General features: G+C 43.0%; 1 protein-coding gene across 6 annotated transcripts in view; it reads right to left on the bottom strand.

Moving 5' to 3' along the window:
* The window catches only part of NRXN3 (neurexin 3), a 1,579,386-nt gene that overhangs the window by 1,178,817 nt on the left and 376,494 nt on the right, over window positions 1–24,075 (bottom strand). For 5 of the 6 annotated variants that reach the window (XM_047796611.1, XM_047796607.1, XM_047796610.1 and 2 more), the window contains exon 8: window positions 15,181–15,200. The exons of the other annotated variant lie outside the window; for it this stretch is intronic. In XM_047796611.1, the coding sequence (XP_047652567.1) occupies window positions 15,181–15,200 (20 nt within the window). The remainder of the gene's footprint in view (window positions 1–15,180; window positions 15,201–24,075) is intronic. 6 annotated transcript variants of the gene reach the window in all.

The raw sequence follows: 24,075 nt of genomic DNA, 5'->3' as shown, positions 1-24,075 counted from the left end.
TTTAGCTCTAGGTACCTTTTATTGACCAATAGCTAAAAATCAATTACCCTGAAAGATTTGACTCTAATTTCCATCCATCAATAACCCAGCTAAATTTGGTTTCCATGGTAGAGTCCTGAGCCCAGTGGAACATGACTGGGTTTTTAAATAGCAGGCTGGACCTGGGGAAATGATACAGCAGAGAAGGAAAGAAGGAGAATGAAATGTAGTCATATGCTTTGATAAGACAGCAACACCTCCCCTAGAGGAGGGACCTCTGTCCTAGGGGTCTGCAATTTCAGGTGGTCTGATGAAACCATTCTGTGAAGCCTCTCTTCCCAGAGTCCTTAAGGGTCTGCAGAGCCAACACAGCCTATTCCACTGGAACCTGTACTCGCTTTCAAGAACATAGTCTAGACACTGGGGTCCTGTAGTATTGAACCCAAAGAGCCCCAAGTCTGTTCCCAGGGTGTAGACCTCTTCTCTGGATCCATTTTCCAAAGGCAAATCACACTGTTGGTGATGTGCATATCTCACAGTCGGAGGGCTGGCCATGGGGGACTGTTTGCACAGGTCTGGACAGAGCTTGGTCATGTGGATCAAGACATCTCTGTGCATTTATACCAGACACCTGCTGATACAGGACGGAGCTCAAGGTGGGCAGAGAAGGGGGAAAGGCCACAGGCTAAAGACCAGAGGGACTGGCTCTCCCTGTGTTGGCACTTCCCAAAGCAGAACTCCTAGGAATCCAAAAATTCTAAAGGTAAATCTGACTTAACCAGGTAGTTTCAAAGGTCTTATTTTTCAAGATAAGTGGATAGAATGTACTTGATTTAGTTATGCATTAGCCTGATTTATCAGTTAGACGCACAGTGTGTGTTCCTCCATCTGACCTCCTGCCAGGCAGCCTCACTCTGAGTGACTGGCTTCACATCAGGCCTGGTCAAAAGCTATCAAAAGCACCTCCTCAATGAAAGGAAATGGGCAGCAACACGAGTTTAGACATGCAGTTTCCCTTTAAAGAGGGGGTGGGCTACAAAGTCAGGAGGGGGCAACTCTAGTTTCCCTTCCAGACCTACACTTCAGCCTTATTAACCAAAGCCAGTGTACCTTAACTCAGATCTTTATCAACCATCATAACCCTCGGTAAGTTCCCTAAGTAAAATCAGCAAAATATATTTTCCTCTTGAGGTAAGGGAGTCACTCTTATAACGTGAAAAGATGACCACCTGGGAGATACTGTTAAATTCATCATAGCATCCAATGTCATTAAAACATGAACCTCAACTTCACAGTCCAGAAGTCCAGTTAAAGAAGAGGCTAAGTGAGCCCTGTGTATTCCGGAGGGACTCAAGGATGTGGATACAGCTGCACATTTCTTTTTGCACACACACTGGCACACGCAAAAGGGACCTGTCCACCTCTATGTGATCACAGTCACTTGCTACTTACACAGACAAGTAGCAAGTACTGCTCAGCACATAACCCATGCTGGGTGCATTTTACCAAAAACAGCCCCCCACAAAACATGGAGTGGAAATTTGGCACCATCTGTATGTCTGAAATAGTTCCACCCAATCCCCTAGTGCCCTATGTTCATGATCTCACATGTCTGAAGAAATGGTTTTGTTAAAGTTCAACTGGATAAGCACTTGTTTCGTAGACTGGAGGTGACCCGGATTTAGAGCAGAAAATGACAAATCAAATGCAGTTATCGCCACTAAGCTCTTTTCCTAACAATGCAAATGTACAGAGCCGGCTACTAGGCCTGTCCTTGGCACTGCACATGGTATGTTAATGGGTGTCTTCTATAAACAGGGAAGTTACACCTTGTGTGCCCACTGAACTGAGATAAATGAGCAAGGAAAGGAGTGCCTCTTAAGAGAAGTCTCAATTAATCATCGAGTCCCCTCCAAAGGGGGAAGGTCTGACACAGAACAGCAAGGAACCAGGATATTATTTAATGTGCTATGTGGTGCTTAATATTTTACATATAAATAGGCCAAGGAGTCTGTCAAAATAAAAAAAAAATTAAAGCTATGAGAGATTTTCAGAGATTACCTGATTTAACACCCTTATTTAATTAAGGAAGAAACTGATGACTAGGAATAAGTAAGTTGCCTAAGACCAGAGAGCAGTCCTACTCTGCACTCCCAGTGCCTCTGGACTTTTCTCTCCATGTCCGTTACCCTTCCCTTTGCTGATCGCTCTGGACATACCACATGCTCTACGGGCATGAAAGATTCCACTGAGCCATGTACTGACTTCCACACCATCCCAAACCTTGAATAAATTAAGCCAGAGACCCCCTCCTCCTACTCCATGTAAATCACACTTGCTCACCAAAAGAAATGTTTTCCTTTCCTCCTTTGAATCTCGGTGTGTTTAAAATAAAAGGACTGGTTTTATGTGGAAGGTCATAGGAGAAAAATGACATCATTAAGAAAAGAGGCTGTCCCAGTAAATAAATGAGAAATAAAACCAATGTGAGTGAAAAAGTCTATGGAAATCACATGCATATTTATGCCAATACCCCATGAACATCCATCAAGGAAGAAGTTATGTAGCCTTGAGAGTGCATTCCTTTGCAAATACCTAATGAAAACCGTCACAACAGTTCACAACCTTCCCAATCTCTTCATTCAATGATGAATTTTCCCTGGAGGGAGAAGGCTACCAAGAGCAGCATCACCCCAGATGCTGGGTATCTCCTTCGCATGTCAACAAACAACAGACTGCTGAAAGCTCCTTGCTAAACAACATTCTAGATAAGCAAAATCATATCATTTCTAATTCATGGACTACTTTCCTCCTGATTGTTACCAGGAGGAAAGGCATTGGCAGTGCATGATCCAGTCTTTAAAAGAGCAAATAAGGGGCCTGCAAGGAGAAAGAGTGAGGACCTTGAAGAAACTGCTCCTTTATATACCCTCACGACTGACATTTTCTTCCCAAGATCCCAATCGGTCTTAATTTCCTTCCAGTAGCTAAAGCTCAAGCATTTTCTTATCACCTTGAAAACCATACTAAGTTGACAGAGAACATAACTAAAGGGTGCAAAACCAAAGAGTGACAAAAACATTTCTAAACCTATTCAATTCTCCAAACTCTCCATTAGAAAAATGGAATACTGCCCCAAATCTGTTTTCTATACTGAGTGTTTACACTGAGAAGGAGGCTGAAGAGACAATGCAGTCACCTTGTATGTATTCAAGCTAAATAGGTGGAGAAAATGCATGCAGGGGATTATGTAACACAGTACACAATAGCCGAACATAAAGCTACAGCCTGGCAAGAGGGCAGGCACTGACATGGCTAATGGACTGCTCTGATTCATTTAGATGATATCACCCCAAAGTTTACAATCAATCACATGAGTGTTAAAATAAAAACATTACTCTCACTGCATGAAAAGCAGAGCTCAACTCTGTATGACAACAAATCGTTTACCCATTATTTGTAAGTGTCCAATTGATTAAACACTAGATGCAACCCAGATAAGCACGACTTGATAATTAGAATCAGTTTGTGTAAGATATATAAGCACTGATCTTTCAAATGGCTTGTTAATCCAAGTACTGATAGATACATAGCATTAACAAGCATTTAGTCAATTCTATTTTCCACTCTCCCCCTAAAAAAATCCAGCTAGTGATTTATATAATAATAATTCTATTTCTCTGAGAAATTCCAAAGTACTCTGTGTAATATGTTTTACTGGGCAATCTAAGAAGTATGAAGAAATGCATATCACTCTTGAATTGGTCCTGTGATTCCTAAGAGTTTGATGTCTCAGACTGTGAGATCAAGAAATTTGCACCCTGTTCTAAAGGTTCTGAGGAACCATTGCAGAATTATACTGAGAGAGTGGAAGGTTTAGTTTGCTGCTGTTGTGGTCATTGTTTTAATATAAGATTGTGCAACCTAACTTCTGTTGGATTGAAAGTGAACTGGAAAATAATGAGAGCTAAAAGCAGAGGACCCAGTTAAAAGATGAGAATACACTTGAACTACTTTTCAAACTGGAACTGGTTCGAGCTGGATGTTGATATAACCAAGGGTGGTTTGCATTTCATTGGGCAAGAATGGAAGCAAAAATTCTTAGAAAAGACAACATAGGAAACTGAAAGGCAGAGATTCAGGAAAACCAGAGACCAGAGGAGGAAATCAAAACTTGGATACTCAAGATTCAAACGCAGCCATGGAAAACCAAGGGCCAGAGGTAAAAGCTGAGGACGAGGACACAGCATTAGGTGTGAAAGGGCTCAGGTGAGAACATGTCAGGAATGGGTAAAGCAGGATTCTAAGCCCATTTACAAACAGATAGTCACAGTTTTTAAAGTATCATATATTTCTAAATGCTTTCTTGTTATTTGCGTTCCCTCAACACCCTGTGAGGTCACCTTGCTACAATTATACTAATGTAAGGAAGAGGAGGCAATTTGGATAGGTTATTCCAGGCTCCTGGAAGCACTGAGGCCTGTTCCAAAGGCTTAGTCCCCTGATTCTTAGTCCATTGCTTTTGCTACTGCATCACACAACCACCCTACCAGGAACTCAAATTCTCAGAGGAGTTGCTGCCTAGGACCCTATATCTAATGTCCTGCAATTGCATAAAGTTCCATGGGGCTAAAGGAGACACCACTGACGAGACAGGTAAGAGCCCGCTCAGGCAGCAGCAGCCGAAGCGGGGGAGCGGGGAGCGGGGAGCGGGGGTGGCTCTACTAGCATGTTGGAAAGAGTCAAACTGAGATCACACTCTTCACCCTCATCAGAGAGAGAGAGGCTCCGAAATGGAATTTTTAGATACCACTTGGAAGAGCCTATTAAAGATATCTCTGGAATGGCTGTAACCCTTTGTCCTGAGCAGAACACCTGCTGTGCTCTAGAAAGGGAGCAGCAGCCAGCTTTGGTGAGGATATGCCTAGAACAGAGGCAGAACTGTTCTCATCTTTGAATCCTTTGTCTTTCAACTGGCCTCTGCAGCAGTGAGGTACTTTAGTCTGCACTGATGCAAAGATAACCCCGGCTGGCCATCCTGGCCTGGCTTCCTCTGGAGCTAATGAGGCACAGAAACACATGAGCTACTGCTGTCCTCCCTGCCACACAAAGAGATGTCCTGCAGCCCTGGGGCTGGCCTGCTGACTCTCTTCCTCTGATTCATAAACTCCGGTGTTGCAACTACCATGAGAGGTCTCAGGTTCCCAAGCTGTGAACTAACATATCACTCAATTCTTCCCAAAGAAGCCCTGATGATGATGGAAAAAGCATGAGTGCAAGGCAGGGATGAGTACACAAATTAGAGATAAACTTTTTAAGAAGTTCACAATTCCACAACTGCTCTACTCATTCCTCCGGGGGTTGCATATTCCACTCAATTCTGAAAGTTGCCTTGAGCCAAAAACAATTCATGGAGTTTGTTGGCAAAGGAACATTAAGGCAAAGGTGAGTCTGTTCTTTCACAATTCTGTTTTCTTTCCATGCAACCTGCTGAGAATCCAACAGCCAGAACAACTTCTACCTCTAATGGCTTCTTACAGTTATGGGTAAGACATCCAAGTTAGCGTTTGGGCTGTGAGATCATCATATTTGCAAAAGTGAGGGCAAAGCTTCTTACTGGATGGAATTCTATTATACATCACCTAATGGCATTTCCTGCTAGAATTAGGGGAGGAACACACAGATTTGAGTATGAAAGGGAAAGGACTGCACAAGTGACTACACTCTCGCTTCTTCCCGTCCAATTTCCCCTACCATGTACTTTAGGGCCAAAGTATTCACATAGATCAAACTGCAGAGCCATCCCCCAAGGACAAAGGATGAATCCTTTACCTGCCATATCCCATCATACAGATATTTCAAAAGCAGAGTGTACCAGCAGACACCAAATTGTGTCCTTACGAGCAATCCCGCATTACAAAAGAAAACACACAGGAAATCTGACCTCCTGAGGCCATTTCCAACCCTTATCCTCAGACTCTCTGTAGGAAAGATGCAGCAGAGAAATAAATGGACATTTCCACGCTGCCTGGGTCACTCACTAGCCAGCAGATGCTTCTTGAAAGTGATGAGAAGGAAAATAGTAAATCAAGTTGTCACTTAGAAAATAAACAGCCAGCATCCTGGCGAGGGACGCTGCCTCAAGTCCACAAAAGAATGGCCTGAAAATCAAGCTTCGCTGATCGCTAGAAAGCTAATGGCATCCTAAAGACTACATTGCTCTCAATTGCATTACAATAAAACCTAAACTTTCTGTTTATTCATTTAAGGAATAAGTATTTGCAGGTGCCTATGGGCATACACCACCAGGGGACACGCCCAGTGTTGAATCACTTGAGCCGCACCTGTGAGTAGGAATAATTAGCCGACATTTTACTATAGGAGAGAAATTATAAAACTAAAAAACTCGAATGCCTACTAAGTGCCAGACCCTGATATGGGCTCATATTAAACAGGGTACCCTCCTGTAGCCCAGAGTATAGTAGCACTATGGACCTGATGACATGGGATATAATGCTAAGGCTTTGAACCTGAAAAACCTGGGTTTGACAGCCAGTTTGGGAACTTACCTAATCCTATGTAACCTTAGCTTATTACTTTTCTAATTCCTAGATACCTAATCTATAGAATGAGAATAATCGTAGTATATGTTCCATAGATTCACTGTGAGACATGAATCAAATCAGGTTCCTGAGCCAGTTTCCACCATAGACATGTTAGCTATTGCTGTTGTTGTTCAGAATACACCCATAAAAAAGTAATTACAAATGCAGCAAGTGTTTAATAGGTGATAAAAGCACAGAGAAGAAGGAATAGGCTTTAGGTGTGTTTTACCTGGAGCAGAGTTGCTCTACTGCAAAGGCGGTTTTGGGGGGAGGGTTGGGGGTGGGGGAGCAGAGGAAGTAATGAACTTGGCTGCCTCTCACGTGTCTGCCTCCAAATCAGTTACCTTTGGCAAGTTCCACCAGGATTCAGACCATATGGAGCCTATCCAAGTATTAAAACCAAAACAAGTTTTCTCTGTTTATAGCCTTGCCTGATCTCTATCGAAAGGAGGGACTTGGCAAACATGAGGGTTTAAAACCACCAAGCAGCCAGTGGAGACTTTCTCCATGAGCTGATCATAAGGAATGAAAATGGAGTTGGAAAGAGATGACCTGGTCACTTGAATGCCAGTGCCATTTAATGCAGCAGTCGTGTTCCAGTTTAAATGATTTTTCATGAAGCATACAGGGTCTGGCCAGGGCAGAAAGGGGTGGCCTCTCAAGGGTGGAGTTGAGCTGAAATGATTCTACCCCACAGCAGTCATTGAGGGGGGGTGAAGGCGGCAAAGACGCTGTGATTGGCGAGGTTCTTAAGGACCCAGAGGTGTGTACAGACCCCATCCTGCTCACCGCACATGCCATGGGCATCAATATCTACAGGAGGGCCAGGATGTCATTCTGAAGCCAGGTTCCGAAGACCCAGGGTGAGTGCCTGGAGTGCTCCGCAACCCCAGCCCCCGCCCACTCCCTGTCAGGCTGTTCGAGATGAATGTGGGCTCCCTCAAGAAGCTGGAGGAGCTGAACCCCAAGATCTGAGAATACTGGCGACTGCTGTGGAAACACAGTATTTGGCACCACAACTGGCTGAGCAAGAACCAGAAGTTCTAGCAGGGGAGGAACCAGTGCACCAGGATCCTCCAAGGACCTGAGGAGACAGAAAGTGTGGGGGAGGGAGTACATTCCCCTCCCCAATCCCCCAACCTTTTATTTTCTGGAAAAGATGGACTTTTCTAAGAACAGAGACCTCCCTCTCACTGGGGTTTCTGGGTGGTCCCCAGAGTGAGGCTGAATTGGGGCCCTGGGGACCAATAAAGACTTCTTGGGGCAATTGTTGGCAGGCCCCAGATGGTGCTGGATGTTGTCTCACATCGGGCCAGGAGGGACATGGGGCAGGCAGTGGGGAGGGAGGGAGGTACTTCAGACCCAGTGGTTCCATGGCCCAGCCTCCGCTCCCAGTGGTCGACCCAGCTTCTACAGGTTCATCATCACCTCCAAGCCTCACTGGGCTTCTCACCCTAACTCCTGCAATTCCTAGCATTGCCTAAGAGGCCCCAACTCCCATCCTTGCGGTAGAGATAGATGGTTCTAGCTAAGCCTCTCTGCATTGCAATGGACTCATACCTGAGCCAAGTCATCTGGAGCAGAATAGTCTTTGTGAGCTTCAGGAACTGAAATGTCCAGGGAGAGTTCGGGACTTCAGACACAGTTGGATCAGGTGTTTCAGTGTTCAGCTATGTGGCTCTCTCCATTTCTGGAGATCTTCAACTCCAGGGAGTAGCTGGAGCTCCTGGCTGACACCCCCTACCCATCTCAGCAAGCCCAGACAGACGAAAGGGACTTCTCTTTCCTTCTTGCCAAGGTCACAGGATTATTTGCACTGGACAATCATTTGATCTGAGGAACCTGGGCCTACTGATCATCCTCCTAACCACCCCCATTGGTGCCCACCAGATTGGAGGTAGCTAGAGGAAACACCGTGTGCGCACATGGTGCCAGGGCCCGCCCCAGTGCTACAGCCATGCCCTTTCCCAGGTAGGTACCTGTGTTGAAGCACCTGGGTAATGGCCTGGGGGGCTGGAGAAGGGCAGGGTCCCTGCAGCTAATTCTGTCTAGTCCCAGGAAAATGAGAGCCCTCATCCTCTTAGGAGGACTCTGCCAGGCAGATTACTGCACACCTGCCCTCCCTGGTGGCCTGCTGTAGGTAGGCCATTTGTTCCAAACTTCTCGTGGTTCCCCAGGGCTCTTGGGATAAAATCCAAAGTTGGTATAGCCTAAGGCCTCCTCACTTCCTCCTACACACAAGGCATGGTGCTGCCCTAGGGCCTTTGCACATGCTGTGCCCTTTACCTGGGTTGCTCTTCCCCTAGATGTATCTATGGCTCCCTCTTTCACTTCCAAGTTTCTGCTCTGATGTCACCTCCAGAGGCCTCCCATGACTACCCTATTAAATTGTAACCCTTCCACATAAAAAAAAAAATTAAAAAAAGGAATATTTTAAAATTTAAAATACGAGCCCTGGGTGTTAGGGAAGGCTCCATACCATGGGTCGAACTTAAGCTGAGTCTTGAAGTATAAGTAAGAGTTCACCATTCAAAAGGAGTGATGGAGTTCTAGTTATTTAAAAGAAACAATGTATTCACAAAACAGAAACAGACTCAAAGATTTCAGAACTAAATTTATGGTTACCAAAGGGGAAATGCTGTCAGAGGGCTAAATTGGGAGTTTGGGATTGGCATACACACACTACTATATACAAAACAGATGAGTAACAAAGACCTACTATAGAGCACAGGGAAATCTATTCAATACTCTGTGATAGCATATATGGGGGGAAAAATCTGTAAAAGAATATATATATATATATTCTTCTGATTCACTTTGCTGTACACCTGAAACTAACACAACATTGTAAGTCAACTATACCCTGATAAAATTCATTAAAAAAAAAAAGAAAAGAAAGAATGTCTTTACTGGTGTGATCACTGGAAAAGCACTTGGGGTCCAGGAGATGGTAAGAAGTTCAATGTGGCTACAGTAGCAGGTATGTGAGGTTCAAGATTCAGGTTGGGGCCCTATGTGTCATATTCTTGGGGCACCAGGGATGGAGAACCAGCAGAGGAGAACCTCAGCTCGTGAGGGGCACAGATATACTTGTGTTGTATCAGAGGGTCCAGGGGGTGGACAAATGGCTAGAGAGGTGAACAGGAATCTAGAAGGCATCTCCAAGGTCGCCTGGATATTGCTAAGAAACAGCGGTCTGAGGCAACTATGCAGCATCTATTTGCCTGCCCACTTATGATAATGTATGTAATATGCTGTACACTTTATTTCCCATAACCACCAGATCAATGGGAGTCAAACTTCTTTCAGTCATAATTATGCTACTTTCACTACCAGCTTCTCATTATAATTGTGGGTCAATCAATAATTGAACACAAATGGTGTACTGTATCTTTCAGAGGGAACCCCATTTCCCTGTCCCCATGACTTCATGAAGCGTTTCCTCCCCACTCTCCAGAAGGGAGTTGTTTGGAGTTGTTCTCTCCCTTATTCATTCACTTCCTTCAATGAGAGAAGTGATTCATCTGTTCTGGTGACAGAATGAGGGTCTGACACCCACAGGCCTACAGTTCTTAATTAGGTGGCCACTATTTCCATATGACTTGTCCCTCTTTCAGCTCTGCCCTCCTACAAGGATTGTGAATTCTCCTCTAGGCTCCCCCATGTAGTGAAACCATTTGAAGTAAACACTGCTCCCACATAGGAAGGCCTATGGTTTTCTAGCTCCCCTGCATATGGCTGAGTGGCTGAGTTTAATTCAGGGGTGAAATTATAAGGAAGCCCAGTAGGACTGCAGATCAAAGCCACATTATCTAACCCAGCTCTAACAGCAGTAGAAGTGAAGTTTGGCTCCTTGACCTGACTCAAGTTTGGCTCATTTTGACTCTTGTGTCTGTTCGTTCATTAATTCATAACATGATGGTTGTCAGTTGTCACTTCAACCAGTCCTTGGACTGCTTTCACTCTGACTGAGAATATATGGAACGACAAGAGGTCAATGGTAAGTACATATACCAAGTATATCAATCATTTTAAAGATAGCTCTGTGTCATGGTGTTACAAAGATACATTTCTTGAAGTTACACCAAAAATATTGGTGATTAGAATTGTGAAAATTTAACCAAGGCCACCTTCCTGAAGACACATTTTAGATGGAGTTTTGATGTTTTTGAATAAAAAATTGTAGGAAATTAGAGTTCTCCCATGGCGCAGCAGGTTAACGATCCAATGTTGTCACTTCCATGGCTCAAGTCGCTGCTATGGAGCAGGTTCTATCCCAGACCTGGGAATTTTACACGCCTCAAGCACGGCCAAAAAAAAAAAAAAAAAATCACACATCAACAAAACTACATATCCTTTCCTCCCTGGCCCAAACCAAAAAGAATAATCTGCATGGGTTTTTTTTTCAACCAGCATCTTTTATCAAATTTACACAATAACTAAAGCAACTGTACTGGAGTACCAAATGCCTCACTGTGGGACTATATTCTACAGAGTTGAAGAGGGGAAAAAAAAATTACTAGGGACAGAGCAGGAGAAGAGAGGACGGAAGAGCGTAATTTTGATACAAACAAAATTAATGAAATATATCCACAGTGATCCTGAAGCAGAAAACAGATCACCTGAAATAATTTATTTTTACAGTGGCACATACACAGACCCTAACTGCTACCTAAATTAAATACTCATGCATACCAATCAGAAAGGAATATAAGTGTTATAAAAGGTCCACAGAATTTGGGGAAACTCAAATATATATTTAGAAGCAATACATGGATTTTAAAACCCATATGGACTTTTTTTTTTGTCTTTTTAGGGCTGCACCCATGGCTTATGGAGGTTCCCAGGCTAGGGGTCTAACGGGAGCTGTAGCCACTGGCCTACACCACAGTCACAGCAGCCATGTCTGCGACCTACACCACAGCTCACAGCAACACCAGATCCCTAGCCCCTGAGCGAGGCCAGGGATCAAACTCATGTCCTCATGGATACTAGTCAGGTTCGTTAACTGCTGAGCCACAACAGGAACTTCCCCATATGGACTTAAAAAAATTTATTTCTGTAAAATTTCTTTTCATCCAAGATGAAAACAAATAAAGACTCCTCCATAACAAATCATCACTGTAGCATCAGAAGAAACCCTGGAAGATATTCTAATCTCCCTCCTGCTTCAACACATCTGCATCTAAATCACCTTGTAGGTGAAACTCTCCACCTTGAAGAATCCAGAGAAAACAACATACTTTGGTGTTATGAGAAATCTTCTGCATACATTTCAGGAGTTCAAATGGTTCCTGGTCTCCCAAAAATAAAGAATATCTAGACTGCCAAGATTCTTTAGGGTGATCAACAGGGAAGTGGCAGGTGATGAACATTTTTACCAAATACGTCCTTCGTTCAGCCCGGAATATAGAGAATAATGAATATAAACTTTGGGTGGCCAATAAACTTTTCCCCCATTACTTTACACACACACACACACACACACACACACACACATAATGATCACTAATCACTATATATTACAGAGCTCTATCATGTGTAACAAGAATAGGAAAAGAATCTACCCATCAATTTTATGTAGTCTTTATTTCTGGGGAGAGAAGAAATGGAACCAAGGAGGTAGTCCAACAAGATTAAGTCTTTATAAAAGGTTATAAAGCAAAAGTGGCAAAGCATTAATATGTATTTAATATGGGTGATAATTAAGCCAATGTTTATAATTTCCTCTAGCATCAGGTCTGTATTTTTTATGTTTGAAATATATCATTCATTTTTAAAAAGTTAAATCTCTGCAGATGATTCTGATAAAACACCTGATCACCAAATAAATCTTTAACAATTCTTTAGTTATTTTACATATAGATGTCAATGTCCTCAACCATATCTTGTAAGAAGCAATTTTTCACGCCTTTTCAAAATCTCCTGTGTACCCCCAAAATGTGTTAAATAATGAACTGACAAATTCAGCTAAACTGATCACAGCAACTCTAAAGTCACCAATTCTCCTCCTGCACTCCTTCCTTCTGGAGGAGCCACTGCTCAGTATTTTGGCATCACAGAGCTCAGCCCGGCTTCTTGGGGGAAATGCTGACAGAAGTGAAAGAAGAGGGGGCACTGTGGTGTGTCACCATGTAATAGTTTCACAGCAAATGCTGAGAGTTGAAGAAGGCTGGCTGGAGTCTGGGGAATGTGACAGGTACATGTGCCCAAGACTCCCAGCAGTGGAAAAAAATCCTCCTAGCTCTTTAAGAAGATCGGCACTGAGAAACCTGAATCCTGCCTGTCCCTAGCCTCCCTGGCAGCAGGCAGCCCAGTCCTCCTTTGTTAGCACGGGGGGCTCTAACCTGCAAGACTAGACAGGGAGGCCGGTTAACAGGCCCTGGAGTCAAGGCCTGGACAAGATCAATGAGGCTTTTTATGACCCAATGAAAACTTTCTATTTTGTTAAATGTGGCTAATCTACCACTTCTGCAGTACCCTTAAAGCTTTCAGTGCTGAGCACTAGAACTAAGGTGATTAAAATCCTGTTTGGAGACACAAACTGAGGAACTTTGCCAACGCAGAGGTACAAATCCTAGAAGCCTGGGCTGCATCTTCTTTTATGGTGAGATGTGTGTGTCTTTTTCCTCCCATAGAAATAAATGTGGCAGTGAGGAGATGGGGGCTGATTCTGACAAAAATTAAAACCGCATGATGCCAGGGCCCTCAAAAAGGAACTGATGATGCCCAGGGACCAAAGGAATTAAACAAAAGGGTCTGAACCTGGGTGGGGGGGTGCAGGATGAGGACGGGATATGATGAAGGGGGTGGGGAAGGACAGCTCTCAAAAATGGAGGCAGACCGACAAATCGGTGCCCTAATTCAGGAAGCCTAAATAAAGGAGAAAAGCTTAAGTGATTGCAATCTAATTACAGAACTAAATAGAACTAGAATAAAGTGTTCATTTCATTTTCATCATTTCTTCATCTCAGAATATTAGCAGAATTTCTCAACAGGTAGAAGGGTTTTTTGGGGGGGTTTTTTTGTTTTAGCATAATGTCAAAGGCATAGGGCATTAACATTTCTGGAACCTGTATTATGCTCTAGGCTTTAATATAGATAGGGTCCAAATAAACAAACACCATATGCACAGCATTTGATAAGAATTAAATAAGTGATTTGAGCTTGTTGAGCTGCTTTGGTGATTTGAGCTATAAGAACGGATAACCCTAACCTACTAGAACCAAAGTATTATTAATGGAAATAATTTATCCGTGTGTTTACATATTACCTGAAAGGAGAGCTTTTTTATTAGGATACTTGGTATGTTTCTTATTTAACTCTCACAAAAGCCCTATGAGGAGTTCCCACACAATGGGTAATGCTACAGCATAATCTCTGCAGTAGCTCCAGTCACTGTGAGACTCGGGTTCCATCCCTGGCTCAGGACAGTGGGTTAAGGTGCCAATGTTGCCAACAGCTGCAGCTTGGCTTCGATCCCTAGCCCGGGTAATTTCCATATGCCCAGGTGCAGCCAAAAAAGAAGAAAAAAAAGCCCTACGAAGTAAAGTTTTATTAGCCCCACTTCACAGATGATAAAACTGACACTCACAAGGCATGAAATATATGTGCAATACCACAGCTAGCAAGAAGCAGATTCAAAATTTAAAACAAGGTCGGCCTCTACACACTATATGTTTTCCATGAAATCATGCTGCCTCCTATTAAGGGCTGGGTATCTTCTGCAAAGACCTCTGTCAATAGTATACCTGTGGGAGATGAACTATTAATTTGAGTACACACACACACACACACACACACACACACACTCACATTGCATGTCATATTTTCCAAACCACTTTCACATACATCATCTAATTTTGTAAAGCACCCTTCTGTAGCTTTTATAGGAATCTCTATATGCTCAACAAGGGTAGATTTTCAGCAACCATTTGGATGTCTTAACCACATACTTCAGGATATGAATACAGCTCATTAGAATGATAGGGAAAACTGTAAGAATTCTATACATTTGCAAATGTTGCAACATTGCAAATACATAAATGCTAAAAAAATCCTTAATTACAAGAGCATAAAAAGGAAATCCCCTTCTGATGTATGTACTGAATCAAAAATGGCAACCCTCCTTCTAATTTCAGATGATTCACAAACCATTTACAGTGGCTGCATCAGTCCAGCAAGATCATTAAGGCTCCAGGGCTAAACAGCTGGACTCTGAGCTATGAGACCAGAGGGTACTCAAGGCTTGGGGAGGGGGGAATTATTTGACCTGTTATTAGAAAGAGCACACAAATCAGGAATTATAAGGCTCTCTAAAATAGAAAACCACATTGGTTTAGTTTTGTAGCTTGTGTAGCCATCTATGATGGATATTTATAGTTCCCACCATGTGGATAAAACCAAAATCCTAACCATCTCCAGAAATTAAGTAATAGGTAAGATTTACCAATGACATTGTTTATCTGTGGGTCATGATAAAATAAGAAATGATTTGGGTATGGTCACTCTGATATGAAGATGTCACACAGGTGATTCCAGACTTAAGAGGTTGATATCTGCACATTTTCACAAGTTGGTCAAGGCTCCTGACCACACTTTGCTGGTAAATGAATCCTAACAGAGGAAAGCAAGCAGACCTAGGACATACAAAAACACCACCCAAGACTTAAGAAAACCTGCAGAACTGCTGGCTCATTCCTGCCAGATCTAGTGCCATCCCCATGCAGATATCAGCAAAGATACATCTGGATACAGTGGCAGCTAAAGTCTGAGACGAAGCTGACTGAATCTCGTTCTCTGCCTTAAAGGCCCAGAAACTTGATCTTATCTCTCTCCAGGAGTGGCTGTATCCTAAGAGATTAACTGTATCAACTAAAATCAACATGTGACTTCGGTAGACAGCAGAATGTTATCATCATGATTTACAAGGAAAAATTGCCATAAAAAAACAATCCTACAGTCCACAGACTTGTATTCAAACATCGGTTCCCAAAAAATGGTCTTAAAGTTTTCCCCAACCCGTAGCACAATCAGGAAAATAAGAACAATGCTGCACATTTAAAAATAAATGTTAAATTTATGCAATATTCATGCAACAAACATTTACATAGGACCTACTCAATACCAATACTGTGCTTGGCCCTGGGAATGTAGAACTTTCACTCTATTCTTTTCTCCTTCTGGAATTTTTCTTTTTCTTTTTCTTTCTTTTTTTTTTTTTTTGGTCTTTTCAGGGCCACACTAGCAGCATATGGAGGTTCCCAGGCTAGGCGTCAAATCGGAGCTGTAGCTGCCGGCCTACGCAGCAGCCACAGCAATGCAGGATCCGAGCCGTGTCTGCAAATTACACTGCAGCTCACAGCAATGCTGGATCCTCAACCCACTGATCAAGGCCAGGGATCGAACCTGCATCCTCTTGGATGCTAGTCAGATTTGTTTCTGCTGAGCCACAATGGGAACTCCTGGAATTTTCTGTCTTTTATAAAATGATGATGATGATGAAATTTTTTAATGCTACCAACTGGCAAAATAAAAAGTAGTCAATCCTATTTTGCTCCTTTCCTTTTCTGTAAAAGATGCTATCTGTCAGGAAATCCAAAAGTCTGAAAAACCCCTGAAGCAGAGAATCTTTTCTATGTGTGCTGTCAGTCAAATATTGGCCAAAACATAGCATTTTCCTGAAAAGGGGTTTACCAAGTACTTCAAATAAGGTACCCAACCATCCCAATTCACCTAGGACTGAGAAGTTGCCTGGGACATGGGACTTCCAGCACTAAAAGGGGAGCAATCCCTAGGAAACCAGGATGTTGGTGACTCTCTACAATTCTCACATCAGAAGGTAAAGAAATAAGGCAGATCACATGTGGAAGGGATGGAAAAATAGGCTCCTACGGTACAGCACAGGGAACTGTGTGTGACTGCATCACTTTGCTGCACAACAGAAATTGAAGAAACACTGTAAATCAACCATACTTTAATAAAAGTAAATAAATAAAAAAGAAAGAAATCAAATAAAAACTCTCAAACAAACAAAAAAAAAAAGAGGCTTGAATTCGTTGGATGCTTCTCTTAGCTAATGAATGCTGAGCCATTTCAAACTTGACATTCTGGTTTTTGAAGAAAGAATGATCACATTAACAATACAAGTAGGATATTCATTGCTATAGTACATTATATTTTAGAACTTGAAACTACAGTCATTATAAGAATAACCCGGACTTCCTTTGAGGATTCAAAAGGTTTGTTCAGATTTTATGGGACCTCAGAGCCACCTAGGTCATCATCAATTATCCTTGCACACCTCACCAATAAACAGCTTTAGCTCCCCACTGTTTGAATTGGGGATCATGAATGTCTTCTGCATTATATGTAACTAATTAGGTTGTACTGAATGATTTATGCAAACAGTAGCATTTCCATGGGGGTTACCAGGATAACTTCAGGAACAGGCATAACTTTACAAAAGCTTCAGAACCACAGCCTCTGGTGCATTCAGGTTTGTCCCTGAGGGCTGCTCATTCTACCTTCCCCTCCCAGCTACCCCACTACCCACACCTCAACCAGCCAAGACCACTCGCCTGCTGGGGCTGTTGGAGCACCCCTCAAGAACACTTTTAAAGAGAACTTTAAAAAAGAACACTAGTATCCTGCTGTCCTCAAATGAAATAGAAAAGTAAGAAGACATCATCAAAAAAAAGAGAAAGAAGCTAGTACTTACTCTTCCTCTACTATGAGCCTGGCATAGTGAGCGTCCCTTTGCAAACATTGTTTTCTCAATCCTACCAGGACCTTAGAGAGTAGACAGGACTACGGTTTCACACACCAGAAAAGGTCCACAGTCCCTGAGCTGTGGGCGACCATGATGATGGCAGTGGGTGATGCCAACTACCGTTTTCGAAGCTTACTGTGTGTCAGGGGCTTTAGCTCTGGATTATCATTATGCAGATGATATTTCATATAATCTCCACAAAAGCCCATTCAGGTATTATTACCTACAGATTTCAAAGGGGGAAGCTAAGATTCAGGGGCTCAAAGCTATCCAATTAGAGTAACAATAATCATCAGTGAAGGGATTTAGAATGAGGCTAGACTTGGATCTAACTCCAATCTCATTGATCCCTCTACTGCAACAAGGGTTAGGTTTTGTATAGTATGGAGGTTTCCCAAAAAACTAAAAATAGAACTACCATATGACCCAGCAATTCCACTCCTGGGTACAGATCCAAAACAAAAAACAAAATCAGTAATTCAAAAAGACACATGTATTCCAATGTTCAAAGCAGCATTATTTATAATTGCCAAGATACAGGCAATGGATAAAGAATACACACACACACACACACGTTACATATATATGAATATCCCTCAGCCATAAAAAAGAATGAAATTTTGCCATTTGCAACAACTTATGGGTAGACTTGGAGAGCATTATGCTAAGTAAAATAAGTCATACTGTTTGACATCACATATGTAAGACCTAAAAAAATATAATAATGAATATAAGAGAAAAGAAGCAGACTCACAGAGAGAACAAACTAGCGGTTACCAGTGGGAAAAAAGAAGAGGGGGTGGCAATATAGGTGTAGGGGATTAAGAGGTACAAACTACTAGGTATAAAATAAGTTTCAGGGATATACTGTACAACACAGGAATATAGCCACTATTTTATAATTACTATAAATGGAATATAACCCTTAAAAATTGTGAATCACTACACTATACACCCATAACATATACCATTATTATTAGCCATACTTAAATTCAGAAAAAAAAGAGTTAGGTTTTATATAAAAGCCACTCTCCTGAGATCACGACTGAAGCGACCCACCCGAGTGATCTTCTAGGGTCTCCACAGTTGCCAGTCTGGAGAGTGACCCTCTTTGATGACCCTCTCAGCCTGGCTATGCTCAAGTCATTTTCCTTTTGATTTCTGCAGCAAGAGAGACGACCTATCAATATAACCCGATTACACCTCCTTCATGGCCTGCATCATCTACCCAAACTCCTCATTGGATCCAATTATAGCTCTGCTTGGCACCTGCGGGCATCAGAGTTGACAGACCTGTGTCATCTGAAGCCTCTAAGTCACACACTCACTAGATCATTTACTCATCCATTCAGCTACTGGTCATATGGTAGGTTGAGAATGAAAAAAGAAAAGTCCTGTCAGATTTTAGCCTGTCACATTTCTATGGCAGGCTAAAGTGGAGAGCATCCTTCATTCTGAAGTGTAAACGGGCTTTGAAAGCACACAGAGAATTATGCAACCTGATGGTATTATCCTTATCACTTATTCTTTTTATCCACTCCAGGAGATGGCTACTGCTTCTTTAAAAGCTCTGTGATATTCCACCACGAACTTCCTGATGCACAGGCTAGACGGATGAATTCTAAGAATGATGACTCTGGGTTTACCTCAAGGCACCTAGGCAAAAAGGAATTAACAGGCTTTCCCATCCATGTCTGAAGAAATATATGCTTCTCCTTTCCACTTTGCAGGAAGAGTTGGTAAGGTGAAATCTAGCTATTAGCAATGGCAGGTACTTAGAAAAATCACATTTTATACTTCTTTTTACAAGCCTAGCACAATTTAGTGTTTTTCTGAAGGAATTAGCAATAGAGCCAGGATCAAAGCCAGCTTTTCTGATTTTGACAGAAGAGAGTGAGTTGCAAAATAACTAGGGGAGGACACATGAACGTAACTGAAGGGACAACTCAGAAGTTTGATCTCCAGGATGCTGGATGCCTGACCCCCACTTGAGTCCTTTTTCCAAGGCCACCTGCACATGTGCCCCATCCAGATGCACATTTATGTCAATGTTCTACAGTCCCCAGAGTTGGCACTGGCCAGCATCTGTCCCTGAAGGAGGGCTCTGGGTAAGCAGTGTGCTGCTCAGAGCCCACGTGGCTAAACCGCTCCTCTGTCCATGTGGGTTACCTCCTCTGCTCTCTGAGCTTCCTTTCCTCTTCCCCCTGAAGCAGCGGAGACTCTGGGGCTTCAGGGAGGGAAGGCTGCTTAATGACTCGAATGCAATCTCCTGAAAGCCTTATCGGCGGTGTACAGCCCCTCTTCTGACAGCTGACCTTTCCCGCCATGCTCAAGTCCAGGGCAAAACAAAAGCACCGAAACAATTAGGAGCAGTACAAGAGGTAGGAGGAGGGGAAAAGAAACTCTAGCCTGATGCAGAGCGGCAACACAGACATACCCTTAAAGACAAGAGTTAAAAAAAAAAGAGGGGAAACAAAAGACAAACCAAGACAGTAAAGAGAGACAAGCACAAGAAGGTCGGATCCTCCCGAGCCTCTTTACTTCTCTTCCTGATGGCTGCACAAGTCATGAAAAGGCTGTTAATAAATCTGAAAACCATGCTGGTGAGGGAGAAAAAAGAGGACAAGAAAAGCAGCAGCTATGGCATGCAATAGCTGGTGATATATCAAATGCCTATCCACTCTCCATGAGCCCTGACAAGCATTCCAAGCCACCCAGGTGCCCTCGGAAAGACAAGCGCCTTGTCTCAATCACCAGGTGAGCCCACCACCTGGCAACAGCCTCAGACCTACCCTTCCAGACCCTCTAAAGACCCCATAAATACACACGTGGCGTCAGTCCTGCTTGACAAACAGCATCCCTTTCCTGTCTCATCTGAAATCCATGGATAACCTATTTGACATTGACTTAGACCATACGTGGGGAGATGGATATGTACATCCCATCCACAGAGAGGTTAGAGCTTCTCAGTATTTTGCCAATGAATTGTAAACAAACGTCTATGTCTAAAGGCAAAAGAGAGCTCTTTTTTTAAAAGTTTGATATTGATTTTGAAGGGGAAAAAAAAATAATACATCCCTTTATTCTACACAGTTTAGGAAGCACCCATGAGGACAGTTTCCTGCAGATCTGTGAAATGTGCTTCCTTTCTCTGTCCATATTGAATAAGACACGGGTGCTTTTATGGACACAGTTAGGACTCAACACCCTGTTAGAAAGGTGAAGGAAACCTACATACTATGGTTAGAATTCACCCTCTAACAAGCTATATAAAGGAAGGAGAAGCCGAGAAAAATTGAGAGCAGCTGGAGGTCAAGTTCCTCCTCCCAGGGTTCCGAGTGGTTCCCTGCATGCAGTCCCTCCAAGTGGTTTGTTCCCCTATATTTGGCTTTTCACTGGCTGCAGGGCTGCGCTGTTTAATAAGGACAGCAACTGGTTCCGGAGGTCTGGCCATGTGCCGAGCACCAGGCCTACCTCCTTGTCTGGTCTAACAGTTCTGAGAGGCAAGTACTATCCCAGGCTTTGTGCTACAGACGTGAGGGCTGAGACTTTGTAATCTGCCCTTGGAGGCTCAGCTTGTAAGAGGCAGCATCAGGGCTCACAACCAGGTTCGGCTGACCCCAAAGGCCTTCCTTCTTTACCACTGCCCTGTACTGCCTCATCGGGTAACCTCAAACCTCATGCCCACAGGGGAGTGAGATCAATTATGTGATGCCTCTTCTGAAGCCTCAAAGCCCACTTTAGCCTCCCAGGGATTCAAGCTTGAGGAAATTCTAAAGCTGTGGCTGACTGTCAAGAATCATTCCTTCCTCACTTCCTGTGGAGGAATAACCTCTGTCCTGTGGGTCTGGTGGTGAGAAAGGCTCCCCTTCAGCCCCTGTGTGTAGGGCCTTCTTTGTCTGAGCTTTTCCCAGATGCAGATAATCCAGACTAAGTACAAAGTGTTCTTCCCTCCCCGGAAAGTGCGAAGAGGTTGCCAGTGACTTGCCTTTGGCCTAGGATATTAACATCCCTGGTCTCCTACCAATCAAGAGTTAAATTAAAACAAACAAATAAACAAACAAACAAGAACACAATCTCTACCTTACTTGACAAAGCATAATGCATCTTACTTAGATTAATACTCTTTGGCGGCATCCCATGTTATACCATTATTAGAGACATAATAGTTACCTCCCCAAGGAGAAGAATTTGCCTTTCTTTCTTTTTTTTTTTCTTTCTCTTTTTACTGCCACACCTGCAGCACATGGAAGTTCCAAGGCTAGGGGCTGAATCGGAGCTGCAGCGGCCAGCCTACCCTACAGCCACAGCAACGTAGGATCCAGCTACAGATGTGACCTACGCTGCAGCTTACAGCAATGCCAGCTCCTTAACACACTGAGCGAGACCAGGAATCAAACTCATATCCTCATGGGACACTATATTGGCTTCCTACCCTGCTGAGCCACAACTGGAACTCAAAATTTGCATTTCTTCAAGGAAGGGGCACTGTTCAAGCCAATGGAATCAAGCCATATTTGGGACATTTCATTTATCAGAAGGAGGTTTTTTTTTTTTTTTTTTTTTTGGTTGAGGTAATTCATGGAATCCCATGAATCTCACCTCCTAGCAACTGCCAATCTTGACTGCATGCTTGCCCTGCCTCCATCCAAGGTGGAGAGAGCATTTGGACTCAGCTACATAGGTAAAATACACAAACCTGCAGGTGTCAGTTCTCCACCACGGCCCAGAGAAAATCTACACTGGGCTGAGGGCCAAGGAAAGAGTACAATAACAAAGGATTCATGATGTGCCCACTGAGTGACCAGCCTGATAACCATGAACTCCTTTCCAGTCATGGCCTTCTTCTTTCCCTAGTCGCAGGATGAGAGGTGTGCGCTAGTGTAGGAAATAGGAGTTACTTAACTAGTCCCTTATGCTCGCTGCATAAAGAGAGGGGGTCTGCAATCTGTCAGCAAACAAGTCAACTGACAATTTGAGAATTTTCACATATTGGTGGGCAAAACGAATCTTTCACACTTTAGACATAGCCAAAGGCCTTTCTTCAATAAACAGCCACCCATTTTAAAACAACTGGTCCTCTCTTCTGAAAAGAAAGAAGGGTCAATGATCAAGTCTACTGCAGAATTCTAGAGATCAGAACCACAAATTCTCATGAAATCTGAGGTCTATAGCCCAGAAGTAAGGGTAGCATTGGGTTAACATACAGAATATATACTTAAAATGACAGTGCTGAAATATTGCTCCAGCTTTGGAGTCCAACAGAATCCCAAACTTTCCTGAGGAGTCATCTGATTTTTCAGCAAATTAGTTAACTTTCTTAGGCCTCAGTTTACTCATTGACAAATGAGAAAAAATAATAATTTGTAAGTCACAGGCTTGTCGTGGAGGCTAAATGACATAATATATGGAAAGCCTTTAGCACTGTGCTGGGATCATTAATAATTAATAAATGGTCATGCTCACTGTTAGCAGCCTACAAAAAAATTACATGTTAAATCTTAAAACAAAATAAGCCACATCATTTACTTAAAGACACTTAATTCAAAAGAACAATTTCTAAGACAAAGCTGCTGCCTTGCAAAGTTTAAAGAATGAAAATACGTAAAGGTCAAGAAATACCCAACTCATAGCATTTCTCCCACAAATCTCGTTAGCTCTTGGCCTTGCTGGAGGAGGGGGACTTGCTAAAAAACCCAGGGAGCCTTCCCCATTCTGTGCCCAAACTACCCTGCATTCCTGGGGTAGGGGGTGGGGGGGTGGTCTTTGTATCACTTTAAGAAGCAATGCTGATTGTATGCTCTAAAGGAGTGTGGAAGTCAATGGGAGACTGTTCAGTTTTCCTAGGTTGCTTTTCCAAAGCTCAAGATTGCTTTGTGGGACCAAATGGAAGAGAGAAAAACCCTCTGAGAGAGTGCCAGGCATGTCCTCTAGCCATAGTGAAAGGGTTCTGACGGATCACAAGACAAATCAGCTGAATTTGACATGATCTAGTGCTTCAGCTCCAGAAACCGTCACAGAAAAAAGCCCCACAGAAAGTGACATGAGGTACACCAAGGTATCATCTCAATACTTCTGCCATGGCCATTTGGAAACATGTCTGCTTGTTGTCCTAAGTCATGCATGAATTGTCTCGGGGAAGAGCTGAGGGCAGTGAACGCCATCTGAAAGGTTCTTCCACCTGGTATCTAGGGTAGGGGCGAGGGGCAAAATGAACAAGTAATGACTTATTCAGGAGGACCACAAGGCACTGACAAGGCTCCAGCCCATTCCACCCTTTAACTTTAAATCACCAAATGATTTATTTTATTGCCAACCAGAAATGTCTCATCTCAGAGAAGCAATGTTTAGAGCTAATAAGTTGTAAGCATACAGTCTGGCTTAAATCTGTAAGAGGACCACTCATACAATGCCAACCCCACTGTCACACATGTTCAAAAGTCAAATTCATTTGAGGTCAGTCTACCTTGCTCAAAGTGGCAGCTTGTTAAAAGCTATCCCAAAGCATGATGCAAGCGAGCAGGTGCATCAACCGAAACACAGGGCATTGAGGTAAAAGCCAATTATTCAAGTAAGACAGCAGCACTTACATACAAACAGAAAAGGGAGTTCCCATTTTGGCTCAGCTGGTTGCAAACATAATTACTATCCATGAGGACATGGGTTCAATCCCTGGCCTCACTCAGTGGGTTAAGGATCTGGCATTGCCGTGAGCTGTGG

The sequence above is a fragment of the Phacochoerus africanus genome, chromosome 9 (genome assembly GCF_016906955.1).
Source record: "Phacochoerus africanus isolate WHEZ1 chromosome 9, ROS_Pafr_v1, whole genome shotgun sequence".
Classification (NCBI taxonomy): Eukaryota; Metazoa; Chordata; class Mammalia; order Artiodactyla; family Suidae; genus Phacochoerus; species Phacochoerus africanus.
This window is presented reverse-complemented; position numbering and strand designations above follow the sequence as displayed.